Source organism: Gigantopelta aegis, chromosome 3, assembly GCF_016097555.1.
Source record: "Gigantopelta aegis isolate Gae_Host chromosome 3, Gae_host_genome, whole genome shotgun sequence".
In the NCBI taxonomy this organism is placed as follows: domain Eukaryota; kingdom Metazoa; phylum Mollusca; class Gastropoda; order Neomphalida; family Peltospiridae; genus Gigantopelta; species Gigantopelta aegis.
Window position 1 is genome coordinate 7,643,613 of NC_054701.1, and position 22,291 is coordinate 7,665,903.

General features: G+C 36.9%; 1 protein-coding gene across 1 annotated transcript; it reads left to right on the forward strand.

Annotated features, from left to right (window-relative positions):
- The first annotated feature begins 1,800 nt into the window (after window positions 1-1,800).
- LOC121367459 (beta-1,3-galactosyltransferase 1-like) lies at window positions 1,801-7,983 on the forward strand. Its single transcript, XM_041491641.1, has 2 exons — window positions 1,801-1,923; window positions 5,748-7,983. The coding sequence occupies exon 2, from the start codon at window positions 5,785-5,787 to the stop codon at window positions 6,925-6,927; it is 1,143 nt and encodes a 380-aa protein (XP_041347575.1). The 5' UTR covers window positions 1,801-1,923; window positions 5,748-5,784; the 3' UTR covers window positions 6,928-7,983.
- The last annotated feature ends 14,308 nt before the right edge of the window (window positions 7,984-22,291 follow it).

Below are 22,291 nucleotides of genomic sequence, written 5' to 3' on the forward strand. Positions count from 1 at the left end.
TAACTAAAGACTCCTCAACCGAACGTTCTTCGTACAGCGCAAGATTTCTCTTTTAATTTTCTGAGACGAACCCTACAATTTGAAATCGGCAAACGCACGTGTTAACTGAAACTGACAACAGGCTGTCGTTTGTGCTTTGCCGAGCTATGGCGGCACAGGCGACGAATCAAGCGTATACGTTTGACGACATCCGTTCACAGCGAACACACACGACTTTTTTAAAAGTGCATTTGAGCTTGTATTTCACATTTGTACATGATGTTATAATATGGTAACCAGATAATGTAACTTTAATATATGAGTTCAACACGTGTTAAAACCACAATTTGAAGCTGCTATTTCCACATTTTAACATATATGATGTAATCTGCCAACTTAAATTACAACTTGATTTCAAGATGGCCACCGTTTACGTGTAGGTTTTGTCAAAATACTGAGTTCTAAATGCTCTCAAATCACTATTCAAACTGCTATATACATGTACATACTTTAACTTCTGTGATGCAATGTTAATTAAAAATGTCTGTAAGTTACATTTTAATGTAGCCGATATCTTGACTTTTAAAATGGTTTATTGAAGTCATTTCATACTGATGGAACCCGATTTCACAAATCACTCAAATAAAATTATATATCAAAATGTTTGTATTACAACTGGAATAAATAAAAACAATAATGAGGCCTACTTTTCTGTAACATTTTTAGAATCAAATGTGAGCGGTTGATTTGTTCATAAGCTTAATGATAATTCTAATTCAATCAGTATTCGAAATTTGATTGGCTAATGAAATTCATTTTATTGAAAATTTCGGGGATTCCCCAAGAGCCAATTCACATATTCATACGCAATTTCTCTGTTTAGTTGAACGTACAGGTTTTGTTTTAAATTTTGCTGTTGAATCGTTTCTAATGTAAAATGCGTGTTGCTCTATATTTTGTTACGCAAATGCTGTTTAAAAACGTTTGTGTGACGTCATGTGTGTGACGCTGACAGAAATTATCACTAGAAAACGGAAACTATGGTAGAAGACCAGTTATTTGTGAACTGAATCTTCAGCTGAGATTTATGCTTGCCAGCCCCTGGCATTCTAAATGGCCAACTATGTTTTAAAAACAAAGAAAGATACAGGTATTCTTAGTCTAAAGGAAATTACAAAAAGGGTCAACATTATAAAGAGGACGCATTTAAAATATTTTTAGTTAAATGTTAAAGTTTTTAAAATTGATTTATTGAATTATAATGGGAATAACTATGTTGTATTTGACCATTTGCAGACGTTAGGCCCAATGCTGATTTTACAGTCGCAAATATCCGCTTCGCGTCGCTGGTAAAACTGAATTTGCAACTGCAAAAACCAGCATTAGGCCTAACGTTCGCAAATGGTCAAATACAGCTTAGTTATTCCCCCATTTTAAAACATGCATAAAAAAAAAAATATATAATGTATTGAAATATGAACACTTTTAGGTAAATACTAATGGAAAAGTTGAAAATATCGTGGGTAGATAGCCCAGATAGCTGAGTTGTATGCCCAGGGCAGCGTGCTTGAACCTTTATTCTATATAAACACGAAAATAAGTTATTTGAAATTAAGATGTAATTTGCTTGGTTGGCTCATAGTAAAGTCCTATAATCAAGTGAGAGAGAGAGAGAGAGAGAGAGAGAGAGAGAGAGAGAGAGAGAGAGAGAGAGAGAGAGAGAGAGAGAGTGTGTGTGTGTGTGTGTGTGTGTGTGTGTGTGTGTGTGTGTGAGTGAGTGAGTGAGTCTGAGTCTGTTGCTTTTATCCGCTCTGTTCCCACCAACCAGCTAAGCTACTATATTTATAACAAACGTTGAATTGAACCACTAATCCATATAACCTGCGACACATTGTTAGTTAGACATCATAACGTGTATGGATCATAACGTGTACAGATGAGGTGGTAAGCGTTTTACTTTGTTAAATTGTTTTAATAGTGTGTAGCTAGAATGAAAGTTAAAATCTGTAATTAATCAATCATCGGCTCTATGGTAACAAAGAAGTGGTAATTCTGGCACATGTTTTTCAATATAGTTTGCTTTTCAGTAACGGCAGTGGATATTTTATATATTTTCCCAGAGACAGGACAACACATACCACGGTCTTTGACATACTAATTGTTAGTTCTGTTTGAGATGGGGTAAAGCATAATTTGTACGCCAAGAGGTTTCCATCCCACGAATAAAACAGTTCGGGCGAGCGCAATGGCAGCAGAAAACATCGATAATAAGCCAATTTCCTGACGTGTCGAACTGCCATGACTGGTGCCGATGATCCCATGTCTTTGTTCACCTCCATCTTGAAAGATATTGCAGAGGAAACTATTCCTAAGACTTCGGCAGTACCGAAGCGTTTCAATAAACCATGGTTCAATGAGACATGCAAAGATGCAATCAAAGAGCGAAACAGGACCCTCGAGAGGTTCAAACGCGAACCTACCGGGGATAACCTGAATAGTTATCGCATTGCTCGGGCAAAGGCTCGTAAAACTATCAGACAGAGTAAGAAATCATCTTGGAGAAATTATGTCTCCAAGTTGACTTCTCAAACATCTGTGAAATCTGTCTGGAATAGGATACGTAAAATCAAGGGAAAAGAATCCAATAATACAGTTCGCCATTTGTCTGTCAATGACACGGATGTTACGTCTCATCGTGACATTGCCAATGCATTGGCAGACAGTTTCTCCCATAACTCCTCTTCTTCTTTCAGTACAGATGCTTTTACGTCTGTCAGAAATAGAGCTGAAAAGCAACCTATTAACTTTTCATCTGAAAATGTTGAAGTATACAATAGGCACTTCTCTTTGGAGGAGTTGCAGGACGCTCTACGTAGAGCCCATGATACTTCGGTAGGACCAGATGAAATACATTATCAACTCTTAAAACACTTACCTGAATCATCCTTAATGGTTCTATTAAATATCTTTAACAAAATCTGGATTTCGGGTGACTTTCCTTCTGATTGGAGAAAAGCCATTGTCATTCCTATTCCTAAGCCTGGTAAGGATCCAACAAATCCTACCAGTTATCGGCCTATTGCTTTGACAAGTTGCATTTGTAAAACCATGGAAAGAATGATCAACCGTAGACTTGTCTGGTATCTTGAGTCCCACAAATTGCTTACTAACGTGCAATGTGGGTTCAGGCCTAGACGTAGCACGGTCGATCATCTTGTTAGATTTGAAACGTTCTGTAGGGATGCTTTTATCCATAACCAGCATTTGGTATCGGTCTTTTTTGACCTCGAGAAAGCTTATGATACCACGTGGAAGTATGGGATTTTGAAAGACCTCCATGGCATGGGCCTAAGAGGCCGTATGCCTGGCTTTATCTCAAATTTCTTACAGAATAGGTCTTTCAAGGTACGAGTGGGATCTACGTTATCCGATTCTCACTCCCAAGAGATGGGTGTGCCTCAAGGTAGCATCCTGTCAGTAACTTTATTTTCCGTGAAAATTAACAGCATCATCCAGTGTTTAAAACCTGGCATTGATAGCTCGTTATATGTCGACGATTTTCAGATTTGCTACAGGTCGTCCAGTATGAGTATCATTGAACGTCAGTTGCAGCTTTGTTTGAATAAACTTCAACAATGGGCAACTGACAATGGATTTCGATTCTCAAAGTCAAAAACAGTCTGTATGCATATCTGCCAGAAAAGAGGTCACCATTTAGATCCACAGCTGTTTCTGGACAAAACTCCGGTTCCAGTTGTGGAGGAGACCAAATTTCTGGGGGTTATTTTTGACAGGAGGCTATCTTTTGTTCCTCATTTACAGTATGTAAAAAAGAAGGGCTTAAAGGCCCTCAATATCTTAAAGGTTATTGGTAAGACTGAATGGGGAGCAGATCGAAAGGTTATGCTCCGACTTTATAGATCTTTAGTTCGGTCTAAACTTGATTATGGGTGCATTGTGTATGGGTCAGCACGTAAGTCTTACTTGCAAATGCTAGATCCTATACACAACCAGGGACTTAGGCTTTGTCTTGGTGCTTTCAAAACATCTCCTGTGGAGAGCTTGTACGTCGATGCACACGAACCTAGTTTGGGTGCTAGACGTGCAAAGCTTTCTCTGCAGTATGCTACAAAGATTAAATCAATGCCAAAACATCCTGCACACAATGCGGTGTTTGATAATAAATATATGAAGTTATTTGATGCGAAACCGAATGCGATTCGAACATTTGGTCTTCGCATTAAGCAGTTTTTATCAGTTTCCAACATTGATTTAACAGACATTTTGGAAACGCCTTCATATTTTATTTTGCCACCTTGGTGTATCAAACCACCAAAAATTGTATTCGATCTTGTGCATCTAAAAAAGATCGCACAGATGCAGTTATTTATAAACAACATTTCATGGAAATCCAAGAGCGGTACTGTGATTACATTCCTGTTTACACAGACGGATCACGGGATGGGAATTCGGTGGCTTGTGCTACAGTGTTTCCATCAGACACAATAATTTCCATGAGATTGCCCGATTCAGCATCAATCTTTACTGCTGAAATTTGGGCAATCATTAAAGCCCTGGAACAGATTAAGGATTCATATGCATCCAAGTATATTATTTTTACAGACTCACTTTCCTGTCTTCAAGCTCTACAGTACATGAAATTGGAGCACCCCTTAGTTGGGATGGTGATACGAAAGTGTGTCTTTTTATCAATTGCCAATAAAGATGTTATACTGTGTTGCGTACCCAGCCATGTTGGCATTAGGGGTAACGAAAAGGCAGATGTTGCTGCCAAGTCTGCTTTGAACTTGCCCCGTGTCCATGTTGGTGTCCCCTACAGTGATTTTAAATTTCATATTAACCAATATATCTTTTCGACTTGGCAAGATGATTGGGACGGTGCGGTTGCGAATAAGCTTCATTCTGTCAAGGCAGTCCTGGGAGAGTGGCAGTCATCCTACAGGCGATGCAGGAAGGATGAAGTAGTCTTATGCCGTGCCCGCATCGGCCATACATATTTGACGCATTCATTTATTTTAAAGAAGGACCCTCCTCCTCAGTGTGAATACTGTCAGTGTACACTGACTGTGCGGCACATTTTGGTGGAGTGTGATCATCTCAAGCCGACAAGAAATGATATATTTGGCAACAGAAATGTTTTGGAATCATTTAAATTCCATCCAATGTTAATTGTAAAGTTTTTAAAACACTTTGACTTCTATACAAAATTTTAAGATATACTTAACTTGATTTTATATATTGTATTATACTTCCCCCCCCCCCCCCCCCCCCCCCCCCACAGCTCCTTACACTGTGGTTTTACATGAGTGTATATAAATATGTTCATATACTTACCATTTGTGACACCCAATAGCCGATATGTATTTTTGTGCTGGGGTGTCGTTAAACAAACATTCAATCAATCAATCAATCAATCACATGGTTGGTTTGTTAAAGGGACATTCCTGTGTTTCCTGCAATTTTTAAGATGTTATCGACTAACATAAACTTTTTAACCATTGTAATTACATATCTTACAAATATTAAGACGACCAGAAACACATTGAGTATACAGACACTAATATTCTAAACAAGAAACTATATTTAATATGAAATATAAGTGTAATCGTAGAAATATTTGTATTACTCAGGAATGTCCCTTTAATGTTCTAGTACCTCGTGATCCATGTATGCACCTAGTTCTCAAAACCCTCTTCCATCATAGCATGAACCACATTATACTAATAGTTTTATTATTTTTATTTCAGATTACTGTACTGTTCTATCTTGTCAGTCTCGACGAATATGGAAAAACCTGCTGTTCAATTTTTGTTATCGAAGATTCCTGTAAAAAGACTTCGGACTATTTATAAATATTTTGCAGTGATTTCGTTCACTTTTGTGTCTGCTGTGATAATTGTGCAGTTTTTCGGAAATAGAACCGTAAGATTTGATGACGTAATAAGAGGCGAAAAGTCTCCTTCTAGAGGATCAAACATGACGCCAACTTCAACAGTCAAAGCAACACCACAGACATATCTACCTGTAGAAGGTCCAGTTGTAAATCCTCATCCGTTTCGTTATCTTTTGAATCCCGAGACTTTCTGCAACAAAAAGGATATATACATCATAACATACGTTCACAGTGCACCGAGCAATTTCGAGAAACGAGACGCAATTAGACAGACCTGGGGCAAAAGGAAGTATTATCTGAACAAAAGGGTCGAGTTAGTTTTTATCCTGGGACAAGTTGCAGACACGGAAGTGATGACGTCAGTGAGGAATGAGTCGGATATCCATGGCGACATAGTCCAGGAGGATTTCGTTGACAGTTATCGTAACTTGACCTACAAGGCGATCGCTGGATTGAAGTGGGTGTCCACGTTCTGTAGACAAGCTGTGTATGTTTTAAAAACAGACGATGATATTTTCGTTAATTTGTACGTGTTTATCAGATATATACTGTCGACTGTTGAATTTCGTTATGGAATGACACGGTTGATTCTATGCCATGTCTGGGTGAACATGGGGGTGATACGCAAACAGCAATCTAAATGGTACCTGTCTAGAGATGATTTCTCGCCAGACTTCTTTCCGCCATATTGTTCCGGATCTGCTTATTTGATGAGCCCTGACGTCACGGAGGCTATGTATAGGTTATCTCTGACCACTAACATGTTCTGGGTGGATGATGTATACATCACTGGTTTGCTGATACAGAATCTGAACATCACGCACAGGCCGTTCAACACTGGATACATTTTTTACCCTTCCCTTTTTGTGCAAGAATTAGAAACTGATAAATACTATGACGTTGCTGTCTATGTGACTCATAACCTTCAAAGAATGTTTCTTTTGTGGACCACTGTGAATGCAAGGGAAAGCAAAGCAGTTGATACCAAGAATATTTCAAAGATTGCTATTGATTTTCATCAGAACACATCTTAAATTTAAGTGCAATCATGTGGTTGAAGACGTTTTTTTGTATCAATCATAAATAGCGAACGTAGTTGCTGGCCTCGGTGGTGTAGTGGATTGTAAGTAACTAACATATTATTGAACTTCTTCGCACAGAAGATTTTAATCGTAAGACGGGCATTACGGCTACCGTAAGGTTGCTTTCTGGAATTAAGCTTATCTAGGTATTTCTCCGGATATAATCACGAAAATAAGAATCATTAACTTATTCTGGTTTGAAGAGAAATTCTAACATTCTTCCATATATTAATACAAATTGTTAAAAATAATTAATAACATTCACTGATGCAACATTTAGGGGATAATGTCACTGTCTTTCGTAGTTAACTATAAGGATTTATCACAAAATTTGAATTTAGGGACGAGACGAAGTTGAGTGCCCAAATTCAAAAATTGTGTGATAAATCCTTATGGTTAACTACGAAACACAGTGATATTATCCCTATTCTAATATTACACCTATTCGGAGTATATGTAAGACATTTTATTATGTTTTTATTAAAGAAATCCCACAAATATTAAAAACTTAATTATCTATTCTCCTTACTTACGATATTCAATGAAAACGCTTGTAGTAAGTAAAAGTATGACGTAATATTTCTTTCGTTCTCTTCACATTTAGGAACGAACCAAATGACAAATTTATCACCATTGTAGTCTGTCTTTTGAACATGATTTATTGTAATACAGGATACACTAAACGAAATAGTTCCGTTGGCTGTTAATATCTGTTGCAAGACATATAGATATGAATGGACTTTACATTTGTGAAACAGTGTTTCAACTTTATATTGAATTATTTTGAGGAATTCGTGTGGTTTAATTTTGTACAAAAACCACGTTGATGGGGTAGGTCTACAAGTTTATAACTGTTGCTAACATATTTTCACTTAAAGTTTTTATAAATACATACAATAATATGCATTTACTAAAGGGTAAGTATTATTTTCAAACGTTTTTCAAAGTTGTGCCATATTTTAAAGCAGTTAATGTTGTTTAAAATTGTGTTTAAAAAAATCAAGTCATTTCCATCTTGTCTTCTTTATCAATTTTATTGTCCCACAAAGTATGTTCTAAAAAAAAAAAGGTACTTCAGATTGTCATATAATTTTTTTCTGATGAACTTGCTTGCAACCTTTTGGGAACACAAACTAGAAGAGCAGACCACAAACCAACACATGCTGGTGACTGCTGCGATCGATCAGTGACTGGACGTTACTTGGGGTGGGTGGGTGCAAGTTCATTGCTGCTAACGAAGTGTTAAAAGTTACAATGGCGCGGAGTGATTACAAAATAGTAACAATAACATAATTTTGAAAATTATTTATATCGACGTTTAAATTTATTGGAATGAATGAATGAATGAATGAATGTTTAACGACACCCCAGCACGAAAAATACATCGGCTATTGGGTGTCAAACTATGGTAATGCAAATAAATAAAGTGATGATCAACATCAATATAAAAATTCAAGACTTAAACAAAAACAGTGTAAAGAACTGTGCAAAAACACAAATATCACAGAATTTTACGGATACTGAATTTTACTCAAAACTTCAATTTTTTGATGTATTGGCCATTCTCAAAGAGAATATTACACCCCTGCACCACGGTGAGGTTACAGCACACGCTGGGGAAGACATAGAATTAATATACTAACGAAAACACGACACATGAGGCTAAGTGATAGCATATCGGACAAGTTCTCGGAATTTTGTCATCGCGAGAAATCCTGGTTGCCCAGCCCATGCCAGCGTACATCTATCGTCCGATTTATCATGAAAATTAACCAATGAGAAAAAAGGCTTATATGAAAGTTGTATTAGAATATAAAGTAATGTAAAGAGTCACTTGATTATTTTGAAATAAAGAAAAAGGGTTTAAACGATTTATTATGTTTTCTTAACATAGCCGAACGTAACTTGCAATATTGAGCTTCAAAGAGCTATAAATGTAGTTTTGTTTTAATTTAAGTCACTTATATCATTAATAATGGCATTAATAACGAAACGATTATTTACAGATTGGAGTACACAAACGACTCTTGCTGGGTACCCAAATGCTAGGTTTATCCAAAAATAAGCGTTTCGCATTGACGAGACTAGGTTCGCGGTACAATCAGTGTGGGGCGGGACGTAGTCCAGTGGTAAAATTCACGCCTGATGCGCGATCGGTTTAGAATCGATCCTCGCCGGTGGTCACATTGGGCTATTTCTCGTTTCAACCAGTACACCACGACTGGTATACGTCCAATAAAAAAAACCCCAGCACGGTGGAAATCGATTACACTGTGACGTATAATTAACCTGGCAACCATGTGTTTGTGATGCGTAATTCAGCTACAAGTGCAAAGGATTGTAAATATCTTTTAGTCGATAAATATGTTAAAATTTGCTTAAAACCTGGTTTTTGAGGATGTGTAAGAAATAGACTAATACATTCGTCTCCGTTAGATACCATTTATCTCACAACTCGTTTACAAAAAACGCATCAAACTCGCTTTCGCTCGTTAGATACATTTTAAAACAACTCGTTGTGAGATACATGGTATGTTAGGGCCACTCATGTATTATTCTCTATATCTCAAAAGGGTAATTTCGCCGCAAATAAGTCAAATAGGTTTCAAAATATAAATACCTTGAATTTGTTATTGTATTATACTTTTCACCACAGCTTTTTACACTGATTTTACATGATTAATTTTTTCAATATAAATAATAATGTTCATTCTTTTTGTGCTGGGGTGTCGTTCAACATTTATTAATTGAAGGTCAAATAAAGATCACCATTCGTGAATACATCTAAGCTGTATATCCATTTCCATACGTTCAAAGTGTTTTTGGTCATCCTGTTGTTTTTAATATCACAAAATGCATTTCTCATATTTTTAAAAACGCACGTGCGTCTGAGATGTAACAGTTGTGGAGTCGAGTTTTAGTCTATTTCAACGTCACAGAATCATGTTTCATTCAATTGTAATTTTATCCAAATGCGTTACAAGTTTGTAGATTAACTAAACATAGTGTAAATTTTCATGGGCTGAAACTAGGGTCTGTTCCTTTAAGATTTATACAGCAATTGGTATGTACTTGATAGAGAAAAAAGTTAAATGTATGTAATGAATTTGACAGTGTTTTATGTGTCTCAAAAATGGATGCTTGTAAGATAAATGATTTTTCAGTTGTCTCTAACATTCAGTATGACTACTGCAGTTTACCAGTCTGCTATATATCAGGCCTTTATAACCGTTTCTGTGCCATACATAATTTCAGGTTTCTGTGTACATACATATATATTTGCTGGGATAATGGGACTTGCATCATAGAATAAAATTAATGGCGGCAATTGTCGTGTGTGAACAATTAAAGTGCTGACCTAATTTGCATTTATAAACATTGAACGAACAGTTTCGGTATATCCGGATATTAGTCCGATATATCTATGGTCAAACACACACATAAAGTGAAATATATGTATATTTTTAAGGTGAGTGAATTGAAGTTTTGTCTAGGACTGACTAGTTAAAAGCTATATATGTATATTTTAAATGCTTACTAACATAGCAACTCACGTTTGTTGTCATCGTATATGAACAATACTTACCGAGTCGTGTTATAATTTTTATTTTATTTTTTTAAGAGCGCCTATAGAATATAGATATGATTGCTCAGTGGTGTAGTAAACTTACGTGTATTTGATGATAACATTTGTTTTTACAATATGGTATGATATATGTGTATACATAATCATATTCAATTTATGCATTTTGGTTTAGGGTAAAAACGTTCCAACCTCGGAGGCATTCACTATGTTGAAATAGTCATTGTAGTCTGTAAGCTAATATCTTTGGCAGTTTGCTGTGACCCTTTTTCACTTTTTGGTGGTGTGACATGACAAATGAAAGCGAGGTTTTAGGAAATCCCCCTTTTTCTGTACTGCAATATTAAATTAGTGACAAACTGCTTGGTTGCGCCAACCAAAATATTTGTAGGTTTAAAATTTGTTCAGTATTCACATATTTATACAACATATGGAACTCTGAACTTGGAACTTTTCTTCATGTTTTTAAGATGCAAATCAATGGGTTTTTGTTGTTTTTTTGAAGCCGAAAAAAAGACATAATTGGCCTTTTGTCTCTTGCTTTCCTTGTATATTGTGGATAATTTGCAATGGTGAGGATTCGTGAGGTTCTTATTGTAGATGTATAATTATTTGTTATATATATATATATTTTTTTTTTATTATTTTTTTTTTTTATTATTATTAATTTTTTTTAAATTATTATTTGTTTTGGGGTTTTTTGCTGCCTAAATTTGAAAAAACCCCACACGGCATTTTTTTTGTGTGTGTTTTTTTCCAGATATTGAAACATGGTATTTTTTTTTAAAAGGTCGCTATTATACACAATGACATGTACTTTAACTATGTTGACCTGAGAATAATGGTATCATCTCTGCTTAATGTGTTGCTCACTATATGTGATTTTGTTATTTATTTGTTTTTTACATCAGTTACCCACTCTGGAGGTCTTTTTATTTAAAATTTACATTACATCCACATTATTGAAATATTATTCATTTATGGTATTGTCTATTACATGTATATGTTTCGAAAAGAAATTGGGGCTCTTTCATAGATGTCTTAAAACAACTATGTCGCACTAATACATTCCTGGATAATGATAATGGATAATAATATAACTATACTATCAATGAAATGTAGAGGCTTAAATGATTATTTGAAAAGAAAGGAAATTTTTCAATATTTAAAAAAGAAATCGGCAAATATATACTGTCTTCAAGATGTACATTTTACTAAAGATCAAGAACGAATTATTATGCAACAATGGGGTTACAGTCAATGCTATTTTAGTTCATATAAATCTAATGCCCGTGGCATAGCTATATTATTTAATAATAATTTTGAATTTAAGGTTACAAATAAATTTAATGATAATGTGGGAAATTTGTTAGCATTAACGATAGAAATAGATAATCAATCACTATTACTTATTTGTATTTATGGCCCTAACACAGATACACCAGGATTTTTTGCTAATATAGAGACTATTATAGAATCATCTGAAAGTAAATTGTTTGTGGAGACTGGAATCTTGTTCAAGATCCCGCCCTTGATTTATTTAATTACAAAACATTGAATAACCCAAAAGCTCGAAAACAAGTTACAGATTAAAAAATTTTTTTAGATCTTTGGAGGGAAAAAAATCCTAATTTGAAAAGGTTCTCCTGGAGGCAGCAGACCCCAATAAAACAGTCTCGGTTAGATTTTTTTCTTATTTCGCATAACCTTTTATCTTCAGTTACTTCAAGTAATATTCTACCAAGTTTCAAGTCTGATCATTCACTAATTACATTAACATTGAAATTAAAAGAAATTGAAAGAGGAAACGGTTTTTGGAAATTTAATAATTCCTTACTTCATAATAATAAATATGTAAGTTTAGTCAAAGAAACTATGAAAGAAACTCTTGAACAATATAAAGATACAGAAAATAATAATTTTGACTTTACCATAAACGACCAATTACTATGGGAAACACTACTACTTATGATACGTGGAAAAACAATTTTATATTCATCAACTAAAAAGAAAGTTCAGATGAAAGATGAAATAGACTTAAATACTAAACTAGATGACTTAACAAAAGATTGAGATATTTCAAATGATATTGAAGTAAAAAATAATATTATAAAAGAAATTAAAGAGATAAACAGTAAAATTGAAGATGTAAATATTAAAAAAGCAAAAGGAAATTTTATACGGTCTAAAGCTAGTGCATGGAAAAAGGCGAGAAACCAACAAAATATTTTTTAACGTTAGAATCGAGAAATTTTTAAAATAAATCCTTTACTGAATTAGAAATTCGGGATGGTGTCTAAAACACTAAGGATTTTTATAGATAATAATAACTGTATTTAAAGATATGGTTTAAAAATAGATATGTCGAATTACTGTATATATTCTACACTATATAATGTTATGTTCTATTGTGCTATAGTTGCCCGTTTATTTTCCTTTATTAGTACTATAGCTACACAAAATGTTTGTAAACTACATCCATGTGCCGTACATGGTGATCTTAGTGTAAATAATGTTCTGTTCTGGTCTCGTGATTTAGTGTTAAAGGTACACACTGAAATCCTATATTTTAATGGGCTTTTATTTTGTTGGTTTTGCTAAAACAACCCCCCCCCCCCCCCCCCCCCCCCCTCCCAAAAACAAAACAAACACAAAACTACATTTTGTTTGTACTTATAGAGACATACCCTAGTTTTTAAACACTAAGGGATATTTTTAACTATTAGTAATTTTTGATAACTGAAATCATATTTTATTGGTTAGATTATCCATTTCCGTACATCCGAAATGTTTTTGGTGTGTTTATTATCACAAAATGCATTTCTCGTATTTTTAAAAACACACGTTCGTCCGAGAAGTAACAGTTATGGAGTCGAGTTTTAGTCTATTTTTAGAGGGTATTTCACCATTTCAAGTCATAGACTCATGTTTTACTAATTGTAACTTTATTTTAGTGTGTATTTCCATGGGCTGAAACTAGGGTGTGTCTATTTAAATTCATGGATTGAAAAGATAATATTGTAACTTGCCATTGTATGTATGAATTTTCGTTGTGTCATAAATTCGTTAATTACACGAAAATTTGAAACTACAAACAAAAGTGATTTAGCAGTAGTCCTTTAACGATATAGCACAGTATTTTGCTGAAACTACAGATTTTTGCTGTGAGTCTTAACATCTTTAAATTCTGTGTGTTTTTACTTGACCTTATGTCTGCAGAAAGCCAAAGTCTGTGTCTTGTTGTTACTGACTAGCGTACGCAAGACATTTGATAATGTTGGGTTTTTGAACGTGTCCTTCAGAAATGCATGCTGTTTAATTATGTACATAATTTACAACGCTCATTACTGCAACTGAACACCAACATTAGGCCAGTATTTTTTAATTTTTAGGTTTACGAACAAGAACTTTTGTGCACAAAGGTAGGAGGAAAAAAAACCCCAAACCTGTTTGGGGTGTATAAGTAGGGTGAGCGAAATAGCGAATCGGACCGAAAGAGAGCGACCGAAGACGAATTAACAATTCGTATCTACAAAGGTATATTTATTGACGAAATAAGTGTTATTTCTCACTGTCACCTTACGAAATGCGCCACAATAGACTAGAATGGTAACCTTTTTTTTTTCTTTAAAGCTATTTGTGGAAGTCACCGGCACAAAAATAAAAAGTAAAAGTGAAAAATACGACTACGAGCAAGATTTACGTCGGCGGGTTCGTAAACCGAATAATAAAAAAAATACTGGTCTTAGGATTTAAACAATCTCATTAAAATTAGCTCCACTATTACATGTGGATCTAACAGCAGCCAGTTGGAGCTCATGTCCACCAATCAAAACCTTACTTGCAGAATCATGCCAGTGATTTAAAAATAATTTGAAAACATTCCGAATTATCCTGAGGGTATACGACATGTTTCGTGTGAATTACGAATGCCTTAAAACATGTTTTATTTTATAAAATAAATAATTTGTAATGTAAAACTGAAGATTGATTTAGTTGGGGTTTTCTTTATAAATAAATAAATAATTTTTAATGTAAAATTGAAGACTGATAACCCATCCCGTACGTATTGGTATGGTTTGGTGTACTGCGGGCACTAAAATAGACTCGCCCGATATTTTTAGAATTTGTATGCTTCCAAAAAACGTTATAAAAGGCGAATTGTGATTGGTCAATATTTAAATTATTATTTACAGACGAAATGTTACCTGGACATTGGGGACTACGCAGTGTTGTTAGTTTTAAATCACTGGCAGGATTCTGCAAGTAAGGGTTTGATTGGTGGACATGAGCTCTAACTGGCTGGTGTTAGATCCACATGTAATAGTGGAGCTAGTTTTAATTAGATTGGGATTTAAATATTGTGAGTTCTGTAGTACTGAACGAATGTGTTAGTAATATTACACACTCAGAATTTTTTAATTCCAAAGGGTCTAATGACGCGCTCTGGGGCTACTAGTCCACCAGCAGAAACATCGACCCATTAAATGCAATATTTAAAAACACCCAGTGTCAACAGGCAGGATTCGAACTGACAGCCTGCGACGTTAACCGCTCGGCCACCGGGTCTTCCACACAGACAAAAAAAAAATGGAAGCTCAATTAACCTTAGTAAACGATGTGTGCTGTCAAACACATTATCCCTTCTGGTTACATGTATACTGCTCGACAATCTTGCCCAACGGTAGATGCAATGTGGCAGGATCGATCGACTTCAAGAAAATGTGGTCTTGCCATCGTTAAGTTCCAGTCCTGTCTTCGCTGTGGGTTATAGTATCTTGACACACACATACATATATATATTTGCTCATACAAATTTAACACCGTTGTTTCCAAAGTTTTCCTTTTCTTTTTACGTTCAGTATGGCTGGAATTAATTTTTGTGACAAAAACACAGAACATTTTTGCTGAAACGAGGTATGTAATGGGGCGGGTGGTAGTCCTGTAGTAAAACATTCACTTCATGCGCGGTCGGTCTGCGATCGATTCCCGTAGATGGGCCCACTGGATTATACTTCGTCCCAGCCAGTGCACCACGACTGGTATATCAAAGGCCGTGGTATGTGCTATCATTTCTGTGCGATGGTGCTACTAATGCAAAACTCTAGCGGGTTTCCTCTCTATGACTACATTTCAAAATTACCAAATATTTGACATTCAAACACCTATGATTAATAAATCATGTGTTCACGTGTAGGTCTGTAAACTGTGTAATTTAATACGTGCCTGTAAATAAAGCTATCTGTTTTGCGATAAATTTACACAAAACATATACTATATTCAATAATCATGAAAAAAACTAATTTAACCGCCTATGTCTACTATTGATCGTTTCTCTTTTTTTCATATATTTCTATCCCTATGAGATTACCCAATAACACAAGGTGTTGTTAATGCTTACCTTGTACGCCTGACCCAAACAATCAAATAACTGAACGTGCACGTTCAGAGCAAGCTGTTGTACTATAGCGCACGGCTCTCCTAGGCCCCAGTTCCAATTGGTGGCAGCCCAAGGTAGGAGGAAAGTTGGGGAAGGGGAAAAAGGGGGTAGGGGGTTCGCACACTCAGACCAGCAAGCGTAATGCTAGTCTCAGACTATCAACTGTCACGACGGAGTTGGCCAACTCGCCGATCTCTCGACTTCTACGACCGACTCTTACAAGTCGATTCTCGTCGTATACAACTCCTATGACCCATTATTTGTTAATCTGAGCGCACTCGTCGTTGGCCGCGAGTTGGGGAAATTACACAGCAAACTGTCGAGATGGAAAACTCCGTTGTGACAGTTGATAGTTTGAGCCTAGCATTCATTCATTATAAGGGAGCATAGGCAGCCCGAACCGAGGACTAAAAGTCTGGTGGAACGGGATTAGGAATTACGCTTACCCAAAAATTTCTATCCTTGTACATACTTGCCAAAATTTTAGAATTAGAAAGTGGTAGGTGCACTAACTTTACAAGAGGTGCCGAGCGCGATATGTCTCTTGTGTTTCGATTGGTCAAGAGTTTATGTGCAGCCAACCATAGCGCAGCTTTTAGTTGTGAATATAAAGTTTCCCGCCAGAGGCCGCAAGCAGAAACTGAGGGAATCAGGTTACCATGACAACGCGGCATCCTCTAGACCTAGTCATGACTCATTAAGTTGCTGTCTAGTAACTGACCTACTGAAATGTGGATTAATATTATTTGTATCGATTTAAACACACAGCTTAAATTTTATATATACTTTTTTTTTTTTTTTTTTGCTCAGTGGTAGGAAAGCAAATGCGGTTAACACCGTTGTTTGAAGCAAGTTGGCAAATGCTTATATAACGAACTGGTCACTTTTACAAATAGTTTTGTCATAGTGTATCAGCTAGGGGGACCTCGTGTGCAAAAAATGTACCCTAAGTTACCCACTGGAATTTTGATGTGACCACTTCCCTTAACAGAAAAACTTGGTTACCATTTCCATAAGTGAGAAAATGGTGTTTTGTGACCAATTATTCGGGGTAGGGGGAACGAATCTTTCACCCTAGAAACACGTCAAAATGTCGGTCTTGAGTGGTGCCAAGGAACAGTCATATCAGTAAAGTGTACTTTATTGCAGAAAACATGAAAACAACAAACATTCGTCAACTTTCATTTGCGCTTTTGGCAACCGCTTCGATTTCCTGTCTGCGATGGCTATTATTTCATGTCTGTTCGTAGATGGGCCCTTAAAATGTTTGTTGGACTCTTTCATATATATTACCTTGATATTACCGCAATTGGGTCAATAACGAGGTGTCACAAACAGTGAAAATGTTACCCTCTGTACAAAATCAAAGCACATGCCAGATCCATGTTTTTGTCCTCTGGGGTCTAACTTTTTGGAATAGATATAGAATAATACGATGTACTTAATGCCACATAGGGCCTAAACAATAAATGCAAAATGCTACTCTAGTAAGGAATTTCCTCTACCAATGGAACTATTCTGGTTTGGAAAATTATTTATATGTTTGAGTCAGTCACTCAGGTTTTGAACACCTATGATTATCCTGACTTTTAAATCACTTTGACAAGTACAAAATGCTCAGGGATTTTTGACAAGCGGTACTGTTCCACACTTTTGACATGTGTAGTGGATTGCAAGGTCTTCGGAATTGAACTGTTCCCCTTGATAAGGATCAGAAGATCATCAATAACTTCAAAACTAAACTGTCTTCGGTCAAGGGGTGCGCATGATGTGAGGAGGGACACCATCTCGTTTGTAGCAAAGTAGGCAATGTGCAACCTAATGACATGACTTGTGGTCATCCAAACATGACCGCTTGGCATGATGATACCTTAGGCTTCGGAGCTGGTTCATGGTTTTTATCGTTCCTTTCTTAAGTACCTGTGTCAGATAGGCTTCTGCTTTACCAATCACTGTATCCAGGTTACCTATCGCCACCATAAAGTCATTTAAGTGCATCTCTGGATTGGCAACTAGGGCAGCATGCTTGGTTCCAACGTTACTTGTATAGTCACATCCAGTGAGTGTGTGGACGGCTGGCAAAACCTGACACAAACTTCGTCCGATCTTCTTTGAAAGGATATGTATCGGAATGCATCTTGTCAAATCACCAACCCCAGCCTTCATCCAGAGTTCTTCAAGGCCGTTTGCATTCAGCTCGCTCCAGTAGAACATAGCAAAATTAACACATCTGTGTCTGACGATAGGACTATGATACACTTTTTACCTTGTTTAGCAGCATGCATCGCATGTGGTATAATAATCATGTCAGCCTCTTCTGCATTACACTTTAGTTCTGAAACCTCTACAGGTATCGTTGTCTTGGACCAACAAAGAAATGACTGACTATAATCTCCATCGTAGGAGCACTCCAATTCCGTACTAGCGCCTCTGCATAAATGAGGAATTCAAATTTTGCTTTGTTTACACTGGGTGGCCAAAACATGTCCATTTCTCGAGGGAGAGGGGTTTTCCTGGACACATCATTCAGATCTATGGGTGATTTCTTCTCTCGCCTTTGCCACTCAGAATCCTTCAAAGACGTTTCCATGTAGGAATCAAACACAAAATCAATTCTTGAGGCAGCCTTTGCTGTAGAGGCAACACAGCCTACAATAATGGCATCACGGAATTCACCAACTTTTTTGGAACTCTTTGTTTGGATCTTCCGAAATGTTTGCCATCACATCAAATGTACAGCATGTTCCCTTTGAGTCATGAGGTTTCGATGTTCTTGGGTCGAGAGCTTCAAGTTCGTGGACAATTTCACTGGCTTTGTCATTCGGCCTTCATCATCAAATAGAGGAGATGTTGTACACACATCGTACTTCATCCGTCCTCGTTTTGCAATCTCTAGTGTACGTTTCATCTGAGCATCTTCTCGCTTGTTGACTTCTGTTTATCCTTTGTACAGGATTGGATCCTTGCAGATTGCAGCGAAGGTTTTAAGGTTTGTACGATGAATCGTGTCTGACAGTCGATCAGTCTTCTCTGTGTATCCTTCTCTACGAAGTTTCTCATAGATTCTCTCCACATTGAGCAGCTGTTCTCTGGTATCTTCTGATATGACTTTTGGAGGAGTGAGGAAGGGACATCTCTATGCCATCTAGTATGACTTGAATGTTGGCCTTCTCAAACTCGGTTGCTGCCTTGGTGAATGACCTATTGACTTCTAACTCATAAGAGGAACTACCTATACCAGCAAGTTCTCTGTGAAGGTTTGTGATGGCAATCATCTCATGATATATCAGTTCCCACTTGGCAACAAACGTCTTCTTTCGTGAACTACCAATTATTCCTGATGCACTTTTCTGGGCTCTGTTGATAGTCTGTTCCAACGCAGGTCCGCTCCAACCACTTTGTTAGTTTTATGACAAATGTGCCCTCCATAAACTCTGAATGCACTTCTGGTGCTATCTTGGGCAGCCTCCTCACTCATGTTCTCAATATACAGGGAGCACCATCTCAAGTAGTTCACGGAATCAAAAGCAGCAAACAAGGGTAGCAGATCTTGAATGGCTTGTACCTGAAGGCTCCAGTTTCCCTCGCGATCACTCAGAATTAGGTTCTCAAGATGAGACATCAGGTGTAAAAAGGTGTTCCAATACTTGTCTCACTTTCCTCACAACACTTTGTAATGAATCGTTCAAATTCATCTACTAGTTCAGAGCCGATGTGGTCCTAGCATGTGTGAAGGAGGGGCACACTTTCGGGAGATTTCGATTTTACTCCTTTCAAATGTAGGAGGGTATCGAGTAGATCCTTCTATTCTGTAGCTCAGTCGTCTTCATTGAAGAAGGCTTCCCACTCTAACCTTGCAAATGCCCCTTTCAGCAGCTGCAGGCGTTTCTGAGACCTCACATAGTTTTTTCCGCCTATGACTGATTCTACAACATTTACTCCAAAAACGCAACTGTCTATCAGTATATTTTCTACCCCACTGCTCTTTATGTACTTGCCAATGCAACCCAAATCAACTTTAGCCATGTAGAAGGAACCAAGGCACAGTACGATATTACCAAAATCATTTGGGCGGACCAGCTGTATCTCACGCGCTATACGGTACACCCCTTCACCACAGGTCACAGGAAGGTTTGGCTGGTCAGGGAATCCAAGAACACATTGACAATTCTTCATGGCTGTGTACACAGAAACATAATAGGTCACTGGGTAAGGAAAGACAGGTAGAAATGCTATACGTTTGAGGGGTATGTCCTCAACACTCAGGACAGAGTTTGCAGCACTCCATATAGGCATTGTTTGATTCTGAGGTCGTGTGTTCAGGCATCGAGAGGGTCAGTTACGCATAGATCCATTCTGCTTAACAACCATGCTATTTCCCTTGTCTGAACATTATTCAGGAGATCCTGGTTAACTGGATGGGAAGGGGAAAGCATGTAATCGTCAGGGACATCTGGCTTCTTGGCAGGCTTGTAGAATTATCTCAATGACTGGCACTTTAGTTCAGCAGTGAATGTTCCCGACTGATGCTGAGCAGACCGTCTTGGCTTTCGGGTATGACATACCCCCTCATCTTGAAACAAGACAGCAACTGTATCGTGGCTTCCTCCCATTCCAAACAAGTTTGCCTCGTCATGGTCGAAATTGCCAAAGGCACCAATGTGAACATTGCCTTGTCAAAGTGACTTGGAAATGGAACTGTATATGAGCTGCTCTCAATGGTAAAGGATTCCATATCATTCTGGTGGCGCTGGAGCTCACCATAACTTGAACATAAGCCAAGTGGTTAAAACTTGTTATGAGAGTGGCACTTTTGCATGAATCAAATATGGCCTGGCTGTTCATAATGTGCTTAAGAAAGGGTTCAGGAATTGGTTCAGCATTTCAGGATGTCTTCAAATCATTAGCGTCACAAAACCGATCTTGCAGGTCAAAATCTATGTCTAACAGAGACTGCCTAATAATATCAGAACACTACCTGGTTGGATCAGTAGATCTGATTGTTTCCGCCATGTTTTCTGTTGTAGCCACCTTGCTGAAAACTATTCAACTGTTTTGGCTGTGTGAAACATATCTGACCTGAAAAATGGTAGGTGAGAAGAATTTTCACCTCCCGGTTAGTGACACTACCCATTTCAAGATGTTTATTCATAGCATCCCTAACAAAACTAAGTTCATACCCGTTACCATTTCCAAGACCTGTTTCAATGTCAGATATTATATTTGTCCATGCCTCTGTCTTAAGGTTGGTGCTTTTGTCATCACAGCTTTCGTCTTTAAAGCATTCATAGTTCAGAAGATATCTGTTCAGGCATTGTTTGTGGCAGTATAAATCTGCTCCGAAAAATGCATGAATGTCCTGAAGATCACAAGTTCTGGTGTAAACACTGTCCTGCATAATAAACACGGCAGCTTCAAGAAAATTCATCGTTGTATTTGTTTCTAAGATTCGATATTTTTTTCATAGTTTACCACCTACATACGATGTGGTATACTTCGAAATTTCCACCACCGAGGGTGTCCTTTTTCTATACATATTTTTTTCTGTCACACATTTACACTTGTGGATATACTTTTTTATTTTCGAAATGAACAACACCACGTTTGCCGGTTTGTTTCAGTTGTTTTTTCCATTCCTTCAATATAATTTGCTACAAATTAACACGGTTCGTTTTATAATGCAGATTTTAATAACAAAATAATAATTTGATTTTTTCGCTCGTTCATGCTAAATACACATACACACACACACACACATATATATATATATATATATATATATAGAGAGAGAGAGAGAGAGAGAGAGAGAGAGAGAGAGAGAGAGAGAGAGAGAGAGAGAGAGGGGGGGAGGAGGGGGGAGGGGCATTACCAGTGTTCTTCGGTATCGTCAATATCATATATTAGGAAAAAAATTGTATTATGCGAGCCTCTGACGAGCATAATACATTATTTTTATTCCTAATATATGATATTGACGATATCGAAATACACCAGGGTAATAATCTCTTTATCATATAATCTCATGCTTAATACAACGGGTTTTTGTAAACTGTACACACCACTTTAATTCCAGTCCGCCATTACTAGATATTCAAATGAATATGTGGGCGGTGTATTTTTTAATGGAAATGACGTCAAACTCGAATGACGTCATTTTGGATGTCCTTACATCAAAACAAACTTGGGCTTAACGGGTTTTTTTTTTTCTTTTCTGAACGCTAGACAGCTTTCAGTGTCAAATTGTTATTGACATGTTTTTATTCGATGACTATGAATGCATACGTCAATTAAGT

What these genes read in the sequence shown, in the direction of transcription:
- LOC121367459 (XM_041491641.1), top strand. Translation starts at nt 5,785, where the DNA reads ATGGAAAAACCTGCTGTTCAATTTTTGTTATCGAAGATTCCTGTAAAA.